Below are 19,304 nucleotides of genomic sequence, written 5' to 3'. Positions count from 1 at the left end.
GACCGGCACTGGTCATCAGCCAGACGTTGCTTTGTGTCGTCATTTGACCCCATCAGGCAGTAAGCTTACCATTTGAAGTGCAGAAGACCCAGTCATCTCCTAAGTCGGTAAATTGCAATGTCTTCTCTCGGCCAACCCTCCCATTTTCTTCCATTTGATAATCTTTTCTTTGCTCTTCTTTCCTTGTTGGGGGTAGCTTTGGATAGTTGGATAGGGACTTCGGGGAGCATGGGATCGGGTAAGCTCATCACAGGCGAGTTGAGAGGGTGGCCTGTAGATGTGTTCCCTCTTTAAGTGCGAGGATGCCCAGATGTTAGTGAAACATAGACAAACAGCAGCCTCTTTTTTCTGTTCAACCCTCTGTGGTTGAGACCTTGTATTCAATTCCCATCAGAAAATTTTGATTTCTCTTTCATCGATCACTCTGCCGATGCATGGTCACTCGGACGGAACAAGAACTTTTAAGTCATCATTTGAGAGCTTCAAGGCTCAACCACTCGGGATATCCAGAATCCCATGAGGCTCAGCCATCACCACTGCGTAGGGGAATTGCCAACGTACCTTTCTTGATCAACCCTATGTTATCGGAGCCTTCGTATCAGATGGTGTTGTTTTTTTTTTCATTTATGCCCATGCCTATGCATAGGCACTAGATTGAGCCCAACAGTCATCATGTATGAGTTTCGTGGCTCGCCCACCTGATATCGATCCACCCATTCGAGGTGAGTTCATCACAAGGCTCATAAGTAGCAATTAAAAAAAAATCAAGGGGAATGGAAAAACTTTCTCTCTCTTTGTTCAGTCATACCTGAAGCCATAGTCATGTTCTCATCCAAGATAAAACTCCACTGCAGCCATAAATATAGCGAAATTGTGGACCTATCCTTCGAGGAAATAATCCTTGTAGTGAAAGCTTCACTCGTATCAGATGTTTGTGTCTTTTTTTCTTTGGAATCCCTTTCAATGCGTAGCCATCCTCGAAATAGCGGCTTAAATGTCATACGTTGGGAATATTGGAGGTATTTTGGAGGTATATCCACATAGGAAGATCCTCCCGAATCTCATGATTAAGATACGGAAAACGTTGGAATGGAAAACTTGCCTTGATAATTTTCGACCTCAACTGAAGTTTAAGCGTTGGTCTCACCCAAGTATGAACTTAGGAATAAGTCTCTGAAAGGTCCTGATTGGTGATCAGGGGAATGATAAATTTACTTCTCGCCTTTTGTATCAACGATTCTTAAAGCGCGCTTTTTTCGATCTAAAACGTCAGTATAAAAGCCTTGGGAGAGTGCGGATGTACCTCGCTTAATCAAACCTCCATATCCGTGAGCCTCAAGCTCTTCGCATCAGGTTTGCTTTCTCTATTCGTTGCTTTGCCAAAGCATACCAAATGGAAAAAGCGTTAAAACCGTCATCAACGAGATTTAAGTCTTTTTCATTTAAGTACCTATAGTCACTGCACGACTGGTGTCGTGTCAGGGGAGTAGGAAGTGCGAAACCTAACTAAATAATTGGAAAAGTCAGCGACAGAGATCCGATCCAAACATATGTCATGAGTCTGGGTGTAAATTGGGAAAACGTTCTCTTGTTTGGCTTTGTATGACTCCTATGGCCTCACATCAGATTGTTCTTTTTAGGGTTCATCCTCAAAATCCACATAGAGATAGTAGACTAGGTGGCTCTTTGTAATAAGATAGTTAAAAGACTATCATCATTTTGCGGGCTTCAATAATTCTTGGATGATCGAAGGTTGTGCCAAGTCAGCCTGGATAGAAAATTGGCAATCGAAAGGAATACCTTAGAACGATTAGTGGAGAAGCTCCAAATCAACAGGAGGGGAGTTAGGTCATACGCGGATATTGGTATCTTGACCTTTGTTCCGATCTCAGTCAAAGAGCTGCACATCAACGCAAGGATTTGAGATAGAACAAGTGAACAGAGTTGCGAACGGTTTGGTCTGGATCAATCTTTTGACATGGCGCGCCTCGGACAAACTATTATAGCCCCTCGGGCCGCTGAAAGCCATGAATGTTCAAGGTGTTACTTGTGAGCTTTCAAATGCGCTGTACACTAGTCTTTAGAGTCCGGGGGTATTTGGATCAAGTCATACATATGTATGTCTAGAACAGTAAAAGACAGAAAGGTCTTTGATCTAGATGTGTGCACAAGAATTGATTTGAAATTAGGCCACAGTAACGGACGACTCAATCATGAAGATCGAGTGATCTGTTATTTCAGCACGTACCGATGTCCCATTTCACCTTTATTTGTGTTTTTTGGCCTTCAGGAAATCAGGGTCAGCTCCAAATTGTAGTCCTCATCATCTGGAATTTCAGATGATTGATGACATGTTGCTAGAGATCCATTAGAATCATGGAAAATCACACCTGAGAGTGAAAATGGGAGTACTTAGATATCTCGAGTGTGAAACAAAAGGAAACCAAGGTAGCAAGTTTAAAGGAGCTGCATGATCTGTCAATAAGACAAGTTGTTCTTTTCGCTTTTTCATCATGTGTTCTCCAAACCCTATCACATGAATCATTGGCTTCGGTGGTCTACAGCCTTCTCATCATATAACGTGCTTTCTGTGGCACCAGATATCGATTGCGCTCGTGGGGTTGGAAGGAGAATCGTGCCTTGGTATCCAGAGTGGAAACCTAGAATACCTTGAGATTGTCAGCGGGAACTTCCTGAAAAAAAAAATAGAAAAAAAAACAGAACAAGGCCCTAAGACTAGCCAGAGAATGAAGATAGCTTTTGTCTTGCATCATATCAAATTTCCTTTCGGTTTTCGGCTTTCAGTGTGCTCAGAGGCCTAGTCACTTGGGACTGGCGACGATCACTTTCAATTTGCGATTTTCTCATCTTGAAATGCGCTTTCGAGCTTTCACAATTCATGGAAGTTTGTGTTGAGTAAGAAAACATGGAATACATACCTAGGTTTCTTAATAGTTAGCCAGAATATTCGAACGTTGTTCCGTAGTACGAATTCTTGAGTCATTAAACCAAATGCTCTTTTGCCTGGACCCAGATCAGCTTGATCTTTTCAGTTCCATCCACTGTTTGCTCTTGGTCCATTGGCCTCTGTACCTCGAGTGGCCATCGTTTGCGAGTTTCATGTTCCGAACACCAAATGAAATTGCAGGTTTTCAAGATTGTGATATCGTTGTACGTGCGCGTGTCGATCGGGTTGATACTGGTTACTTCCCACTTGCTGGCGGAATCGGTCCACTGATATAGTATTGTTGATCACCAAATCACCAATTGGGGAAATCATTTTTGTCTTGTGTCAGATGTGCATCTCAGCTTCCAGCACTGATGATTCAGAAAGTTTTTGCCACAATATTTGCCGAATTTGAGGCTCGATTTATACCTCGCCATAGAGGCATAAAACCCTAGATGTATTGGTGAAGGGATTAGCCAACCTATTCATATGTCTGATAGAAACGCTGTAATAGATAAGGTTCTGCTGTTTGATTCTGTTTCAGATCGACAAATGTCACGGCGTGTTCTTAGATTCGACTTTCGCCCGAGGTCATCACCTACGACAGCACAACAAAAAGAGCTCTCGTGCTCCCAAAGAGTATCATAATAATCCATAGCTGCTCACCTTGTTCAGATGCAAAGTGCAAATCCATCCGCCATAGATGCACGTCTGCCACGTTTGCAGGGAGTAGTGGCTGGTGCTGGGAAATTGGTGACGGTGTTGAGGGAAGCCCTGCAATGAGATTCAATTGTATTCTGTCATGGCAAGTCACAGTCACATGCTGAGAGATATGGTACTTAAAAATATCCTTTCCATGAACTCACTATCTCGTAAGAGCGCGCTGGCAGTATTCTGGGGGGCATCTCATTAGTTCGTCTGTGCGACAGGCGAAGACGACATTCATGACAGCCAGTGAGCGAGAGAAAAAGATTACAAATCTTAAAGAGATCAATTAGAATGTTAAAAGCATGCTGTAAGGGGAAAGGCTTACCAACGTCCTCTCCAATAACCTGTTTCTCGCAACTCGTGCTGTGCTCTTGGGGGCTCACAGTTTGTTGATGCAACTGGCAAACAAACTATGATTTTATGGGTAGAGGCAACACTTCTAGCACATAGAAAACAAACCACAAAGCATTATATTGAAATAATCATTTAAACCTCACCAGCATGGTATGAAGCCTTGAATGAAAAGGTTCTGTTGGCTAAAACGTAGAACACGTTCCGGGGACAGAAGACAAACGAAGTGAAAAGTGTCATGTCAACCCAAAATTAGATATGCCATAAAGGAGAGAGAGAAAATAAAAGAAAAGCTAGAAAAGGGAAGTGGTAAACGGCCCAGCCGCGGCTTGAAATTTTCTAACAAAGCATAGTTCATACAAGCAAATGGGGCTTGAAACTTCACATCGCCGGGGTAGCGACCTTAAGAACGACCATCTAGAAAACGTGGACACCCCACATCACCTGGGAATTGACCACTACAACAGAAGGAAGCCGAGGTGTAGATTGTCAGCGTCGCGGTCTCTGAGCATCGTAGTCTTGGTGCCTACTTTCACATGAATCACAAATTGAGAGATTTTACTGTAAATGTTTCTCAAATTCGCCATCACCCATCAATACCAACCAATAGGTGTAACATAATCTCTACATAGTTGAATCGCTATGCGTCTGTATATATATTGCTGATCGCCCTAGACACTGGGCTCGTATTACTGGTACTGGTAGTCTAGTTCTTCATCATATGTAGTACTATGTAATTATGCGCAGAACAACTGGACCAGCCCCCGAAGAAGTAAAATTTGTCCCTTTTCGAACTTTTTGGGCTTTCAGGCCATTTTAAACATCTTGGTTAAGATGCCTCTACCCGAGTCATGTGTGGTGCCTAACTATTACATCGATAGAAGATTTGTTTGCGTTGCATAAATTAAGAAAATTAAATCACTGATGCCAAAAAATTGTGTTAAGTGACTCTGCTCAATCTCAAAGTTAGAGCCCATCTCGTGAGAATCAGCATAGAATCTCATTAGGGCACGAAAAGATCGCCTGATCTCAGGTTGTAACGTTGCCTGAGGCACCACAAAGCTTATATAATAATAATTTGCACCTGAGGCAGAAACACTTAATTAGCTTGCTGATGTAATCTCACTGGCAAACGCGACCCAACGCGTTGGTGTTCGCGTGCCTGGATGGATTGCGCGACACGCCTTTCATCTTCCCTGTCCCCACAACAATCCTAGATCTGATCTACTATCCTCGACACACCTACTTCTATTTAATGGGTAGTGGTCTCTGAAAAAACCATCATGCCTACGGCTCGCGAAAGATTGGCCGAGCTGAGGGCCCTTCGTGCCTCAGGAAAGAAAAGAATTTCCACATACGAGGTCGAGGACCAGGGCGACATCTACGACGAGGTTGATGATGACGGTTACAAAAAGGTTATCCGAAACCGTCTTGATCAGGATGATTTTGTTGTCGATGATAACGGCGCCGGTTACGCGGACGATGGCCGGGAAGTATGGAACGAACAAACAGTAGAATACGACAGCGACGAGAGTGACGAACTACCCACACGAGGTAAGGCTGCTAAGCGAAAGAGGGAAGAGGAACAACAGCGAAAGGAGAAAATGAACAATGGTATATCCAAGTACTTCAACAAAGGACAGGCTGCGGCTTCTGCTCCCAAGCCCAAGGTGAGTGCTTTTTGGTCACAGGAATCAAACCTCTCGTTTTAACAATCGGGATTACAAGCTTGCTGCTACTGCCGAGGACGATGCATTCATGGCAGATCTCCTTGGAAAGGTCGACACCAACGTCGTATTGAACCACGCCCCGACACGAAATATTGTCAAGTCTGAGGCCCGACGCAAAGTTCGCGTTCTCTCCCCGCCCTTGTCTGAGCGTCACCGCGAGAAGCTTCACACAAGAGATGAGAATGACCTCCCAAGATCACCAAAGAAGGACCAAGCACTCCACTCTGACGATCTTGATGACGGCCCTTTATCGATGCCGGACGATGACGATGTTCCCATGAGTGATGTCCTGCCATCATCTCCAATCAGTAAAGCAGTGGAGCGGAGGAACACTGTACTGGTCAAGGCTGAAGAGCCAGAAGACGATGATGTTGACCTCATGGACGTCGCAGAAGTCACTGGAGACTCCACCCTCAAATCGAAAACCATCAACATGACCGGGAGTCGGCCGCCCCCGAAGATCAAGCATGACACAGATCCTACACCAGCAAGCTCATCTCCAGTTAAATCTATGCCGGAAGTAATGGATGCTTCTTGGAATGATGTAAGGAGCAAATTGAACGTTCTCAGCAGTCCAGCCCCGGAAACGCGATCTTTTGGGAAGCTGCGCGCTCAAGATGTTGTCGAAGACGACGGAAGTCTGCGCATATTTTGGCTGGACTATACGGAAGTCAATGGCAGCCTGTGTCTGTTCGGAAAAGTGAAGAACAAGCAGAATGGATCCTTCACTAGTGCATTTGTTAAGGTTGACAATATCCTGCGAAAGCTTTATTTCCTTCCGCGTGAATATCGACACAGGCACGGACGACCGACTGAAGAGGAGGTTGACATGCAAGACGTTTACTCAGAAGTCGACGAGATGATGTCAAAGCTCAAGGTTGGCATGCACAAAATGAAACCTTGCGAAAGAAAGTACGCATTTGAAATTCCCGGGGTTCCAAAGGAAGCAGAATATCTCAAATTACTCTACCCCTATGATAAGGCTGCCCTGCCTATGGAAACCAAGGGAGAGACCTTCTCGAACGTTTTCGGCACTAATACCTCTCTTTTTGAACAATTTGTTCTCTGGAAAAATATAATGGGCCCTTGCTGGCTCAGAGTCGACCAGGCCGACTTTGCTGCCGTGACCAACGCATCTTGGTGCAAGTTCGAATGCCGGGCCGCCAAACCAGCACTCATCAGCCTGGTCCCAGATTCCGAGAACCTGGATGCTCCACCTTTGACCTTAATGAGTCTTTCTTTCCGTACCCAGCTCAATGCCAAGGAGAACAAGCAGGAGATCCTGATAGCGAGTGCCCGGGTGTATGAAGACGTGTCTCTAACTGATAACACTCCCCCCGAGAAGCTTCCGTGCAAGACATTCACCGTAATGCGCCCTGCCGGCGCTTCATACCCAATGCATTTCGAAGCCGAAGCACGAAGCCAGCGGGGAACTGTTATTCTCGAAAAAAGCGAACAGTTCTTGCTCAGCAAGTTCCTGGCCATGTTTGAGAAGATGGACCCTGATGTGGTAATGGGCCATCAGTTGCAGGACGTCGACCTGGGCATTCTACTTAGCCGAATGCGTGAAAAAAAGACACCTGGATGGCATCGTATTGGCCGACTCAGGCGTGGAGATTGGCCAAAGAATTTCAACAAAGGTGGCAACTTCTTCGCCGAAAGGCAGCTGATTGCTGGAAGATTGATGTGCGATGTTGCAAACGACATGGGGAAGGTAATTTTCCCTTCAAAGTGGGTATATGACAATACTGACTGCTACTAGTCTCTCATGACGAAGTGTCAGTCGTGGAGTTTGACTGAGATGTGTCAACTGTATCTCGGCCAGGGCAACGTACGCCAGGAACTAGATGCTGAAGCAGCATTGAAGACCTGGGCAACCACCAAAGAAGGTCTCATGAATTTTGTCAATCATTGCGACACAGATACATACTTCATTGCGGCATTAGTTCTACGTCTTCAGATGCTGCCGCTCACCAAGGTCCTGACCAACACCGCTGGCAATTCGTGGGCACGCACACTTAGCGGTACGCGTGCCGAGCGAAACGAGTACATTCTGCTACATGAGTTCCATCGCAACAAATACATTTGTCCAGACAAGTATTCATCTCGTCTTCAGAAGACAGAGGATAAAATGCAAGATGGCGACGATGACGAGGCGGTTGACAAGAAAAAGAAGGACAAATACAAGGGTGGCCTTGTTTTCGAGCCCGAAACGGGTCTTTACGACCGCTTCGTCCTTGTCATGGACTTCAACAGTCTGTATCCCAGTATCATCCAGGAATACAACATCTGCTTCACAACAGTGGACCGAACAGCTATGGTAAATTGACTCAAACCAAGCCCTCGTCTCATTTCGTTTGTTCTAACATGTCCAACTAGGCCGAGAATGAGAATGAAGAAAATGTGCCAGACGTCCCCTCCTCTGACCAAGAACAAGGTGTCCTACCTCGGCTGATCGCGACCTTGGTTAGTCGTCGACGCGAAGTGAAGAAGTTGATGAAAGACAAGCGTGCCACACCCGAACAACTCGCCATCTGGGACACAAAACAATTGGCCTTGAAGCTGACTGCCAATTCCATGTACGGATGCTTGGGATACACGCAGAGTCGATTCTACGCTCGACCTCTGGCAATGCTCACCACCTTCAAGGGACGTGAGATTCTAAGAAACACCAAGGAATTGGCTGAAAGTCAACAATTGCGAGTGATTTATGGTGACACCGATTCGGTTATGATCAACACGAATATGGACAACATGAGCGACGCCATCAAGGTGGGCGAAGAGTTCAAGAAGTCGGTCAACGAACGTTACCGACTTCTCGAAATTGATATCGACAACATTTTCCGTCGGCTGCTACTTCATGCCAAGAAGAAGTATGCTGCTGTCAATCTTACCGAGGTGGATGGTAAGTATGTGGAAAAACTGGAGGTCAAGGGTCTTGATATGAAGCGTCGTGAATACTGTGCACTCTCAAAGGAGGTATCATCGAAGTTGCTTAACGAAATTCTGTCCGGTGAAGACCAGGAAGTCGTGCTCAACAAGATTCATGAGTACCTGCGTGAGCTTGCAGAGAGGATGAAGGAATACACAATCCCTGTGCAGAAATACGTGATTTACACTGTATGTGATGAATCCGAGGATTTTTCTGGATCATATGGCTAACTCTCCATCAGAAACTTTCAAAACGACCTCAGGAGTACCCTAATAAAGAAAGCTTGCCACCAGCACAAGTTGCTCTCCGCGAAATTGCCCGGGGCAAGACGGTTAGACCGAACGATGTCATCTCATATATTGTGACCAACGGAGACTCGGAAACCTCATCTCTGCCTCCTGCGAAGCGATCATATAGCCCGCAGGATGTACTCAAATCCGATTCGGGGCTTAAGCCAGATGTTGAATTCTACATTCTCAAGCAGATCTTCCCTCCTGTTGAGCGTCTCTGCGCCCCAATCCCTGGTACCGATGCCGTCCGTCTCGCCGAGTGCTTGGGGCTTGATACTCGCAAATATCAGATCAATACCTCTAGCTCCAGCAATCAGCAAAACGCCGAGGTCACCCCGCTTGAGTCGCAGATCCCGGACTCGGTTCGGTTTGCCAATTCCACGCGGCTGTCCCTCAGATGCCGATACTGCAAAGAACAGTCTGTGTATGAGGGCATGGTCGCTTCATCGCACATGTGCACTGCTCACGGAATCGTTTGTCCGAACCAGAGCTGCCAGAAAATCTTTCCAGTCATGACAATTGTCGCGCAACTGGAGCACCAGATCCGCGAACAGACCACACGATACTACGAAGGCTGGCTGGTATGCGATGATTCATCATGTGGCAACCGCACACGGCAGATCAGCGTTTACGGACATCGCTGCTTGGGTCCCCGAGGTCGTGCAGAAGGTTGTCTAGGCCGCATGTCGTACGAATACTCGGAGAAGGAGATATACAACCAGCTTCTGTACTTTTCTGGTCTGTGGGATGTCGAGAAAGCTAAGGTCGCTGCCGAGAAAGAGACTGGAGAAAAGAAGGACAGTGTTGCCGCCCTCGCAGAGTTCAACCGCACAAGATTCGGCACGATCAAGGGGGTGGTGGACAGCTACCTGAAGAAGTGTGGTCGCCAATGGGTTGAGATGGATAGTCTCTTCCGCTTCATGTTACAATAGATGCCCCGGTGGCGTATGGTTTTGGATATTTGTAAATACCCAAGGATAGTGGGGTCTTTGAAAGTTAGGATGGTTATGATCAAATCGATTTGCGTATGCATTTGAGGGTCTTCACAAATGTCTCGAGTATTTCTGATATTTCTTATCTTCTTATCGTGAACCCCCCCCCCCCCCAATTCTCCGGCCACCCCACTCCGCCAATCTCAACTTTAGCTTGATCGTTGGTGCAGAGTAGATCTTCTTGCTCATTTGCTGATTAGCTCTTGCAATCATGTCTCTCAAAAGGATTTTGGTCATTGCAGGGTCAGATAGCTCAGGTGGAGCGTAAGTTCAAACATTTCACCCCGCAACACCGGCTAGGGAAAAAGCCGCACCCCACGAGCTTACACCCAAAGCGATAATTGACCTTGTATACCCTATTTTGCGCTATATCCTGATTCTAGATGAAATTTCTAACACTTTCAGTGGTCTTGAGGCTGACCAAAGGGTTCTTGCAGCCCATGGATGCTATGCTCTCACTGCCACCACTGGATTGACGGCACAAAATACACTTGGTGTGCAAGACATCTTTGTCGTGCCCTCGGAATTTGTGAGAAAGCAGATCAATGCTGGACTTGAAGATGTGGGTGCAGATGTAGTCAAACTGGGTTAGCGCTTTGAATCTCATGATTCGTCCTTTCTTTTTGTGTAAAACTAATGATCCCCTAGGTATGCTCTCATCTGCTGAGACCATTGATGTCATTGCAGAAACGCTGCAAGCTCACAAAGTCCCTGTTATCGTTCTGGATCCGGTATGCTCAATTACCTGTTCTCAAAACTCCACTCTAACGAGCATCAAAAGGTTATGGTCTCCACTAGTGGCTCCCAGTTGCTACCTGAAAAAGCAGTTAAGGAACTACGGACGAAGCTACTTCCTCTGGCCACAATTATAACGCCAAACATTCCCGAGGCCCTTCTGTTATTAAAAGATGCTGGAACAAAGACTTCCGAACCGAAAGACCTAGAAGGAATGGTTGAGCTTGCTAAGAAGATTTGCTCATTGGGCCCCAAGGCGGTTCTCCTCAAGGGAGGTCACCTTCCTTTGACGAAAGACTACAAGACATCTCCAGAGCCGAAAAAAGGAGCTTTGGTGGTGGATGTCCTCTTTGATGGAACGACGATCACCTTATTCGAGACAAAGTTCTTGTTATCCAAGAACACACACGGCACGGGCTGCTCACTTGCTTCAGCCATTGCTGCAAACTTGGCTTCTGGAAAGGATATGATCAGAGCGGTCCGCAGCGCCGTGCAATTTGTTGAGGTAGGTATAAAGACAAGCATTGACCTAGGTAAAGGGAGTGGGCCGATCAATCATTTCCACTCCACTTACACTATGCCCTTTGCGCCGTATGTGACCCATCACCTCGACTTTTGATTTTCTTCGTCCTAACGGTATGTTGTTTAGTGGCCATTTCCTTGAGTACATTTTGGACCGCCAAGATGTGCAGCAAGTATGGCGGCAGTTCACCCACCATGAGTTTGTCGAAGGCTTGGGCCAGGGCACGCTACCTATTGAACGCTTCAAGGCGTACCTTGTGCAAGATTATCGCTACCTGGTGAAAATTCTTCAATTCGGTTAGGAGAAGACAGTCAACTCATCAATTTTCATCTTTCAGGTACAATTTGCCCGAAGCAATGCACTTGCGTCATACAAGGCTACGAGCATGGATTCAATAGCTGCGGCAAGTACTCGCCAGACTTATTTTCAATGCCAATCTAACACAATGACTCCAGTCAGCCAAGATTGTTCTCCACATCCAGCGGGAAATGGCATTGCACATCGACTACTGCGCCTCCTTTGGCCTTTCCAAGCAGGAGATGGAAAATACACCCGAAACGATCGGTAAGCCGGTTGTGCTTCGTTGTGAATTCGATAGGTGTGGCTAATCTCATTATGTAAAGCTTGCACCGCATACGGCCGATATATTTTGGATGTAGGCCAATCGGAGGACTGGCTAGCTCTCCAAATGGCCCTCGCACCGTGCTTGATTGGATATGGAACCATCGCAAAACGGCTGCACGCGGGAGAAAACACTCTTCGGGAGGGAAACACTTACTGGAAATGGATCGAGAATTATGTTGCCGACGACTACACACAGGCTGTACAATTAGGTTCAGGTAAGTCCCCGATAATGAAGAACAAGTGGAACATCTCATTGATTGCCGTGTCATAGCATTGCTGGAGGACCACATGCAACACGTATCACCTAGCCGCATGGAAGAGCTGATCAAAATCTTTGTTCGGGCTACGGAATTGGAGATTCGTTTTTGGGATATGGGTCTTGGAGGTACAGGGCAATAGATTTAGAAATCCTAGTCTGCTACCTACACCTATCACGAGGATTGTTCCTCGTTTGATCTTATAACTCCAATGCTGCAGCTTGCTTATTTGTACATAACTTTACCTTGTTATAAGTACATTGAGAAAGAAAAATACTGCTACATATTAATAATAAGCTGTGTATATTTGCTTCCTGAATGATCTCTAATTATCCAATGAATTCGGCGTTTAATGTTATCACGTATACGCAGGTGAGTTTTTCCCAAATCTCCCATATTTGCCTCTCCTCGATCGAGGAATCTCGAAAATCCGTCACATTGCCTTCCATCCAAGTTTATCGCCACTCGTGCTATATTCACCAAGAGCCTTGTCGCCATCTTCTAATGTTTGCCCCCCTTATGTCCATGGACCATCGATGCCTGGCGCAAATCTTAAAATTTTCCTAAATTTTCTGCCTGAAGTTGATAACAGCGACCAATCAAAGGCGAGATAGATACGAAGGATGAAAGTGGCAAGTACCCCACTAGTCCTGTTTAAGCAGGCGGTTGGAAAAAGTGCCTGATCCAGGCCTGTGGTCATGTGATGATAGAAAAATACAAAGAGAACGCTAAGCCTAATCTAATTTTTGCTCGCGCCTCCCCTGGCAAGTTTTTTTTATTTTTTCTTCTCCTTCCCTTTCCCTTCAAGTTCCCGACCTTTTCCTACCTTTTGTTGTGAAATCGTCCTTCCTTCATCCTTCTCCCTTCCCACTCCTGTTCTCACATTCCAATACCCTCTTTCTTCTTTTCAAATCACTCTTTCGCAGACTCAAATCATGTCGTACGGAGGTGGCTACTCTCGCGGTGGCGGCGGCGGCGGTGACTCCTACCGGTAAGTTCTGATACGTTTCTTTGTCTCCTTTGTCTCATCAAATGCACGATTCTATGGCGAATTTCTCGAGCCTGCAGTCGTTTGTGATGGCGTTCGGACTTGGGATTCTGAGACTATCGTGATTTTCCAAAACCAATGCCAAGCGAGCAGGAGACATCCATCGCAAGAAAAATTTGTGCTAACTTGGATATTATAGCTCCCGCGGAGGTGAAGGCGGCTACTCTAACGGTGGCTACGGCGGCGGCGGCGGTTACGGCGGTGGCCGTGGAGGAGGGAGCGGTGGTGGTTACGGCGGCGGCTACGGTGGTGGAGGTGGTGGTGGCTACGGCGGCGGTGCTGCCGGTGGTGACCGCATGAACAACCTCGGCGCTGGCCTGAAGACTCAAGACTGGGGTGAGTTCTTTTTTTTCACTATGTTTATCTTGGTTGGAAAACACTAACTTTGGCTCATTTAGATATCAACACCATGCCCAAGTTCGAGAAGTCATTCTACAAGGAGCACCCTGATGTTACTGCGCGCTCCGAGGAAGATGTTCAGGCCTTCCGTAAGTCTAAGGAGATGGCCATTCAGGGTACCAACGTACCCCGCCCTGTTGAAACCTTTGATGAGGCTGGTTTCCCCGCGTACGTTTTGTCCGAAGTCAAAGCCCAGGGCTTTGATGCTCCTACTGCTATTCAATCCCAGGGCTGGCCCATGGCTTTGTCCGGCCGTGACGTCGTCGGTATTGCCGAGACTGGTTCCGGCAAGACTCTCAGTTACTGTCTCCCCGCCATTGTTCACATCAACGCCCAGCCTCTCCTTGCCCCTGGTGATGGTCCCATTGTCCTTGTTCTGGCTCCTACTCGTGAGTTGGCTGTTCAGATTCAGGCTGAGATTACCAAGTTCGGAAAGTCCTCCCGCATTCGCAACACCTGTGTCTATGGTGGTGTCCCCAAGGGTCCTCAGATTCGTGACTTGTCTCGCGGTGTTGAGGTTTGCATTGCCACTCCCGGTCGTCTGATTGATATGCTCGAGGCTGGCCGCACCAACCTTCGTCGTGTCACTTACCTCGTTCTTGACGAGGCCGATCGTATGCTTGACATGGGTTTCGAGCCCCAGATTCGCAAGATCATCGGCCAGATTCGCCCCGATCGTCAGACGTGCATGTGGTCCGCTACCTGGCCCAAGGAAGTCCGTCAGCTCGCTTCTGATTTCCTCAACGACTACATCCAAGTCAATGTCGGCTCCACCGATCTTTCCGCCAACCACCGTATCACACAGATTGTCGAGGTCGTCTCGGACTTTGAGAAGCGTGACAAGATGATCAAGCACCTTGAGAAGATCATGGAGGACCGCTCCAACAAGTGCATCATCTTCACTGGTACCAAGCGTGTCGCAGATGAAATTACCCGATTCCTCCGTCAGGACGGCTGGCCTGCGCTTTGTATGTGAAATGGGTTCTCCTCCGGCAAGTTTGCATTTTACTGACCTTTCTTTCCAGCTATCCACGGTGACAAGCAGCAAAACGAGCGTGACTGGGTCTTGAACGAGTTCAAGCAGGGCAAGAGTCCCATCATGGTGGCCACCGATGTGGCCTCGCGTGGTATTGGTATGATCAAATTGCATCCCCCCTCCCTCTTCCATTTCCCACTTTTTGTCCCCCCTTAAGGGGCCCTTGAAAACACTCACCCGTGTTGACGTTGTGTGATGCAATGGCACGGTGCTCAACTCTCTCGACGCACGCCGGTGTATACGCCGCGTCCAGGCGCATCTGGTCATCCTAAATGGTTCATATGCCAAGAGGACCTTGGACTCACAGTGCAGCACAGCAGCAGGCATCATAGCTTTGCATTGATTCTCTATTCTCCATCTCTTGTGTGACAGACTCGTAGAAGAGTCGAAGTTTTTCTCACACAGCGTTGTTCTTGAACTGTTGAACTGTTGAAGGCTGCATTTCCAAGGTTTCTCTAGGACCACGATACTACCGCCATCCCATGGATTCGCTTCCATTGGGATTTTCTTCAATGAAACCCATCAAGAGAGCAGTGATGCATCAAGTCCTGCACGACGGAGAAAGGGTCCTTATGGCCATACTCCTCATACCCCCACTAATGTTCTATTTGCTAACTGAACTCTGAAAAGATGTGCGCGACATCACTCATGTCCTCAACTATGATTACCCCAACAACTCGGAGGACTATGTCCACCGTATTGGCCGTACCGCTCGTGCCGGTGCCAAGGGCACTGCCATCACTTTCTTTACCACTGAAAGTAAGTTCACCATCTGTGTCCTAGACACTAGCGAGTTGTGCTAATCTTTCGTTCTCCAGACTCTAAGCAGGCTCGTGATTTGGTCACTATCCTCACTGAAGCTAAGCAGCAGGTTGACCCCCGTCTTGCCGAGATGGTTCGCTACGGCGGCGGCGGCGGTGGTGGTCGCTGGGGTGGCCGTGGACGCGGTGGTGGCCGTGGTGGCTGGGGTGGTGGTCGTGGCGGCGGCGGTGGTGGTTTCACTGCCTCCAATGCTGCTCCCGTCGGCGGCAACCGTCGCTGGTAGATGCCTCACTGGTAGCTGCCTCGCTGCTGCTTCCCGTGTAGTCAGTCACTTTGTCTTGTATTGCCCCGGTAGACTCTTTTCCATTTCTTGACTTCATGCGTAACTCGGGCAGGACGGCGTTATCTTTGATGTCATAGATAGTTTTTACTTATTTTTTCTTCAGTCCCAAGCTACAGGGGATATTCAAGGGCCTCGGATCTCGAATCATCAGTTCTAGTGAGATTCTAGGGCTTGAATCCTCGCGATGAATCCATACATGTTGATTAGTTTCAAAAGTTACAAATGCCTCAGAGACTTCGCCCGCCTCTGATCTCAATCTGCAATAATGATTACTCCTTGAATCTTTGTGATCTTCCGATATCCTAACTTAAAACAGTTCCTATGAATTGATATCGACAAGTCTGTAGCCAATGTATTCCCCATCTTCCTGCAACCACCTTTCCCCCCTCCCTGGCCAAAACCTCATGTACATCGCTAGTCGTATGACCCGAGTTTAACCAGAAATATCGCACCAACAACGTCGGACATCCAATCCATACTTCTCACAATCAACCGTAATATCCGGCTAATCATACCTAGTACAGAAGTTCGTCCCATTCGCGGATCTAGACTTCCATGGCTTATCAAGCGAATTCGCCAGCCTCGCATGCGCATCAGAAACCATAACCCGCGTCTCCTTCTGCTTTTCCGCAAATGGAGCCGCGTGATCTGCCAATTCGGCACTGTATCACCCGACCTGCGTGATATTTGGACATTGCTCACCCTTTGCTTGGTTCCCTGGCGTGCGGTCAACCGGCGGCAGCTCCCTGAAGAGATAGTTTCTGTAGCCCAGGCTGTAGAGGGTCCCTACTGAGGTGAAAGGTGTGTCCATGGGGCTTTTGTAGAAAGCTGTGAAGTCGACGGCGTATTTTGGCATCGTCGGTTGTGTCGGTTGTGTCAATCTAGAATGCGAATCGGGCATTGTCTAGGTTGAAGCCAGCCAGGTTGTGTAGTAGGGCCGGGTAGCCGTATTGCTTTGAATTGATTTATTAGGTCGATTGGGAAGACTATCGAACAACATGTCTACTAAGCAATCCCATCGAAAGACATAGCAACCTACCTGAACTCGGTGGATAGCGCTCGTAGATGAAGAGTTCTTCAACATCTAGATATTTGCACCCTGGCCAGGGCACCAAATTGCCTAACTCTTCAAATGATTGCCCTTTCGCGAGATGCGAATGTATGAGTGGCCTTGCAATTCAACATGATAGCCACTGATGACATCCACAAGGGACTTGGTGAAGGGACTTGGTGCTTTATGTTGCTCGCCAAAGAAAGAGGCTCGTCGGCGGCAAACGAATCCCAATAGAGGGGAAATGAAGTGAAGATGAACGGCGGAAGCAGGGATTTGTAGGCACTAGGGTGGGGCGACAGCCCTGGGTCAGGACATCTCAGCCTTATAGACCTTACCTCATTTGACACAAGTGCATGATGAAGATGTGGTCAAGCTACACTCGACAGCCTTACTTATGTATGATATGATGCTATTAGTTGGGTCTATTTCAAGTCCGCCGAGAATTGTTTGCTGCAGAGCTCGATATTGAAGCTTTAAGCTTCAACGGCCCACAACGAGGGTATGTTGTTTAAAGCTCTTAGCGTTTTGAAAGCTACATGAAGATCAGTGGATGTCCGCCATTAAAATTTTGGGGTTGGTCTTGTATCTCGTCTTCATTCTTACACTTGTTTCTCTGGCATTGGCAATACAATGAATTCTATCTGGATTTTCTACAAGATATCGCTATGCTAGGCACAGATCTGTCTAGACCATTACGAGCCACGTGCATCGTGATATCAGGATCGTTTTGCAATTAGCTGACACAAGTACCAATTTCTCACCTATCTGGCAGGACGGTACTCACCCGGGACTATATCCGTAGCACCCAAATTGAAATTCCCACTAAGGCCACAGAAACAGATCAAAAAGAGACCGGTGTCCATATCGATGCCTCGACTCCGGACGATGTACGGGGTACACAAACACAATTTGGTAAAACATACATCAAGATCCCACGTGGGCATGCACACAGAGTCCATCACACGTTGAAGTAGCCCTTGGTCAAAAATGACACTTGAAAGTACCATACATGATTCAGGAGACGCCCAAGAGAGCGACGTGCAGTAGTGCGGGCAACAAGCTAGCTTTCACGGGTGCACGGAGTAAGACGAGTCCTCAATTCCCATGGTCTGCATAAAAAAAAAATGTACTCCGTATGCACAAGCGCCTCCCACGTCTTCAGCGCGCCATACCAATAACCCAACCAGTTTTCATCCGACGATGTACGTCGGAGGCATGGGTGGGTACGACTCATTTCTCCGGCCCAGATCCAAACAGAACCCTGGAAAATTTACCAGCCGCATTGCCCAGACTGTCCGTGGCCAACAGGGGGTGGACCCGGCACCAGCATGCACTGGTAATACAATGTTCGCTGTATCAGGCGATAGCGCGCCACAGGGGAAAGGGGCGGAGGGCGGAAAGATAAGAAACTGAAGTTATAGTTTTGTTTACCTTCATTCCTTGTGATGTTGGATAGAGCAGACGTAGAACATGCATGGAAAATCTAACATTGCTTGGTAGCGGGTTGATCTATGATGGCCTCTTGTTTGGTGGACTACTGAGCACACTATGACTTTGAGTCGCATCATGGGGGAATATGTTGTAAAAACTACATCGCGATTAAGAATATACACGTGGACTCCGTAGTGGAAATAAGATGGCCATTTTACAGGTGTTCGTAGTTAGGCTGATCGACAGCTTCGCTAACAATGTATCGCTTTCTTCTCAAAAGGTAAATTGATTGGCAGTGTGCCATTATTTCTGCTTACCTTCCTTAGCTCCCTATCTCGGGATCTAAATCCCTGTAGGAATAAGTCTCATTGATTGGAGGAATCATTGTTTGTCTCCTGCCAATTCAAGATTTCAATATCAAGGTCAAGATGCCAACGCCAATATGTCTTTTTGATCAAAGGTTTAATTATAGCTGTACAATTCGGTACAACTGAACGATCGTGGTTTGCAAAAAAAAAAAAAAAAAACCAAAAAAAATAAAATTACTTGGATCGTGAAGAAGAAAGCCCTCATGATACGTAGTACCGTGGAATTTAACCGCTCAATGATCATCATCCGGGGTGTGCTGATCCGCACTGGTATCCCTTAACGCGATCTGCCGAAGCATTAGCGGGTGAGACTTACTGTGTCTGGCGTAGTCTACCAACTTATCACTGTGGAGAATAGGGAAATTGCGGTGTTTTTTTTTAAAAAAAAAAATCTGCCCTGAGAGCACAGACACCAATTTCTCTGATAGGAACCCGGCAGGTTCATGGGTCGTTGGCTTTGGGCTGTGTGCATATCTCGCAATTTCTCATCAATAGCGCAGAGCTCTTTTCTTTTGTTGAAACCGAGGACATAGTTAACCTCCAGTTTGGGGATCCCCGTGCACTAATAGATCCAACAGACAACCCGGATTCTAGCGTTCGGGGAAAAGAAAACGTCTATGCCAAGCCTTTGCTTGAATGCCCCCTGAACAATTAGAGCCACGTTGTAGGGGAATGACCGAAGAATCCTCAATCTTTTAGATATCATACTATACATAGGCTCGACCAGACCCTATGTGGGAACGTTTTCCACCCTCTTTTCTGACCCGCCTATTA

The 19,304-nt window shown here is 47.1% G+C and overlaps 3 protein-coding genes across 3 annotated transcripts; all 3 read left to right on the top strand.

Annotated features, from left to right (window-relative positions):
* Nucleotides 1–5,289: 5,289 nt before the first annotated feature.
* Pdw03_8479 (DNA polymerase) lies at nt 5,290–9,890 on the top strand (the record flags this gene model as incomplete). Its single annotated transcript, XM_014678131.1, has 5 exons — nt 5,290–5,676; nt 5,735–7,450; nt 7,499–8,056; nt 8,116–8,856; nt 8,910–9,890. The coding sequence occupies 5 exons, from the start codon at nt 5,290–5,292 to the stop codon at nt 9,888–9,890; spliced, it is 4,383 nt and encodes a 1,460-aa protein (XP_014533617.1).
* Nucleotides 9,891–10,161: 271 nt separating this feature from the next.
* On the top strand, nt 10,162–12,231 carry Pdw03_8478 (thiamine biosynthesis protein (Thi-4), putative; the record flags this gene model as incomplete). Its single annotated transcript, XM_066101981.1, has 9 exons — nt 10,162–10,214; nt 10,356–10,537; nt 10,599–10,681; nt 10,732–11,276; nt 11,335–11,485; nt 11,546–11,615; nt 11,668–11,772; nt 11,832–12,047; nt 12,104–12,231. The coding sequence occupies 9 exons, from the start codon at nt 10,162–10,164 to the stop codon at nt 12,229–12,231; spliced, it is 1,533 nt and encodes a 510-aa protein (XP_065957064.1).
* Nucleotides 12,232–13,024: 793 nt separating this feature from the next.
* On the top strand, nt 13,025–15,617 carry Pdw03_8477 (RNA helicase (Dbp), putative; the record flags this gene model as incomplete). The annotated part of the gene is made up of 6 exons (XM_014678129.1): nt 13,025–13,080; nt 13,277–13,473; nt 13,536–14,504; nt 14,562–14,669; nt 15,203–15,331; nt 15,391–15,617. 6 exons carry the CDS (start codon nt 13,025–13,027, stop codon nt 15,615–15,617), a joined length of 1,686 nt encoding a protein of 561 aa, XP_014533615.1.
* Between the last annotated feature and the right edge of the window lie 3,687 nt (nt 15,618–19,304).

The sequence above is a fragment of the Penicillium digitatum genome, chromosome 3 (genome assembly GCF_016767815.1).
Source record: "Penicillium digitatum chromosome 3, complete sequence".
In the NCBI taxonomy this organism is placed as follows: domain Eukaryota; kingdom Fungi; phylum Ascomycota; class Eurotiomycetes; order Eurotiales; family Aspergillaceae; genus Penicillium; species Penicillium digitatum.
Note: the sequence above shows the minus strand (reverse complement) of the source record. Positions and strands in the feature narration are given on the sequence as shown.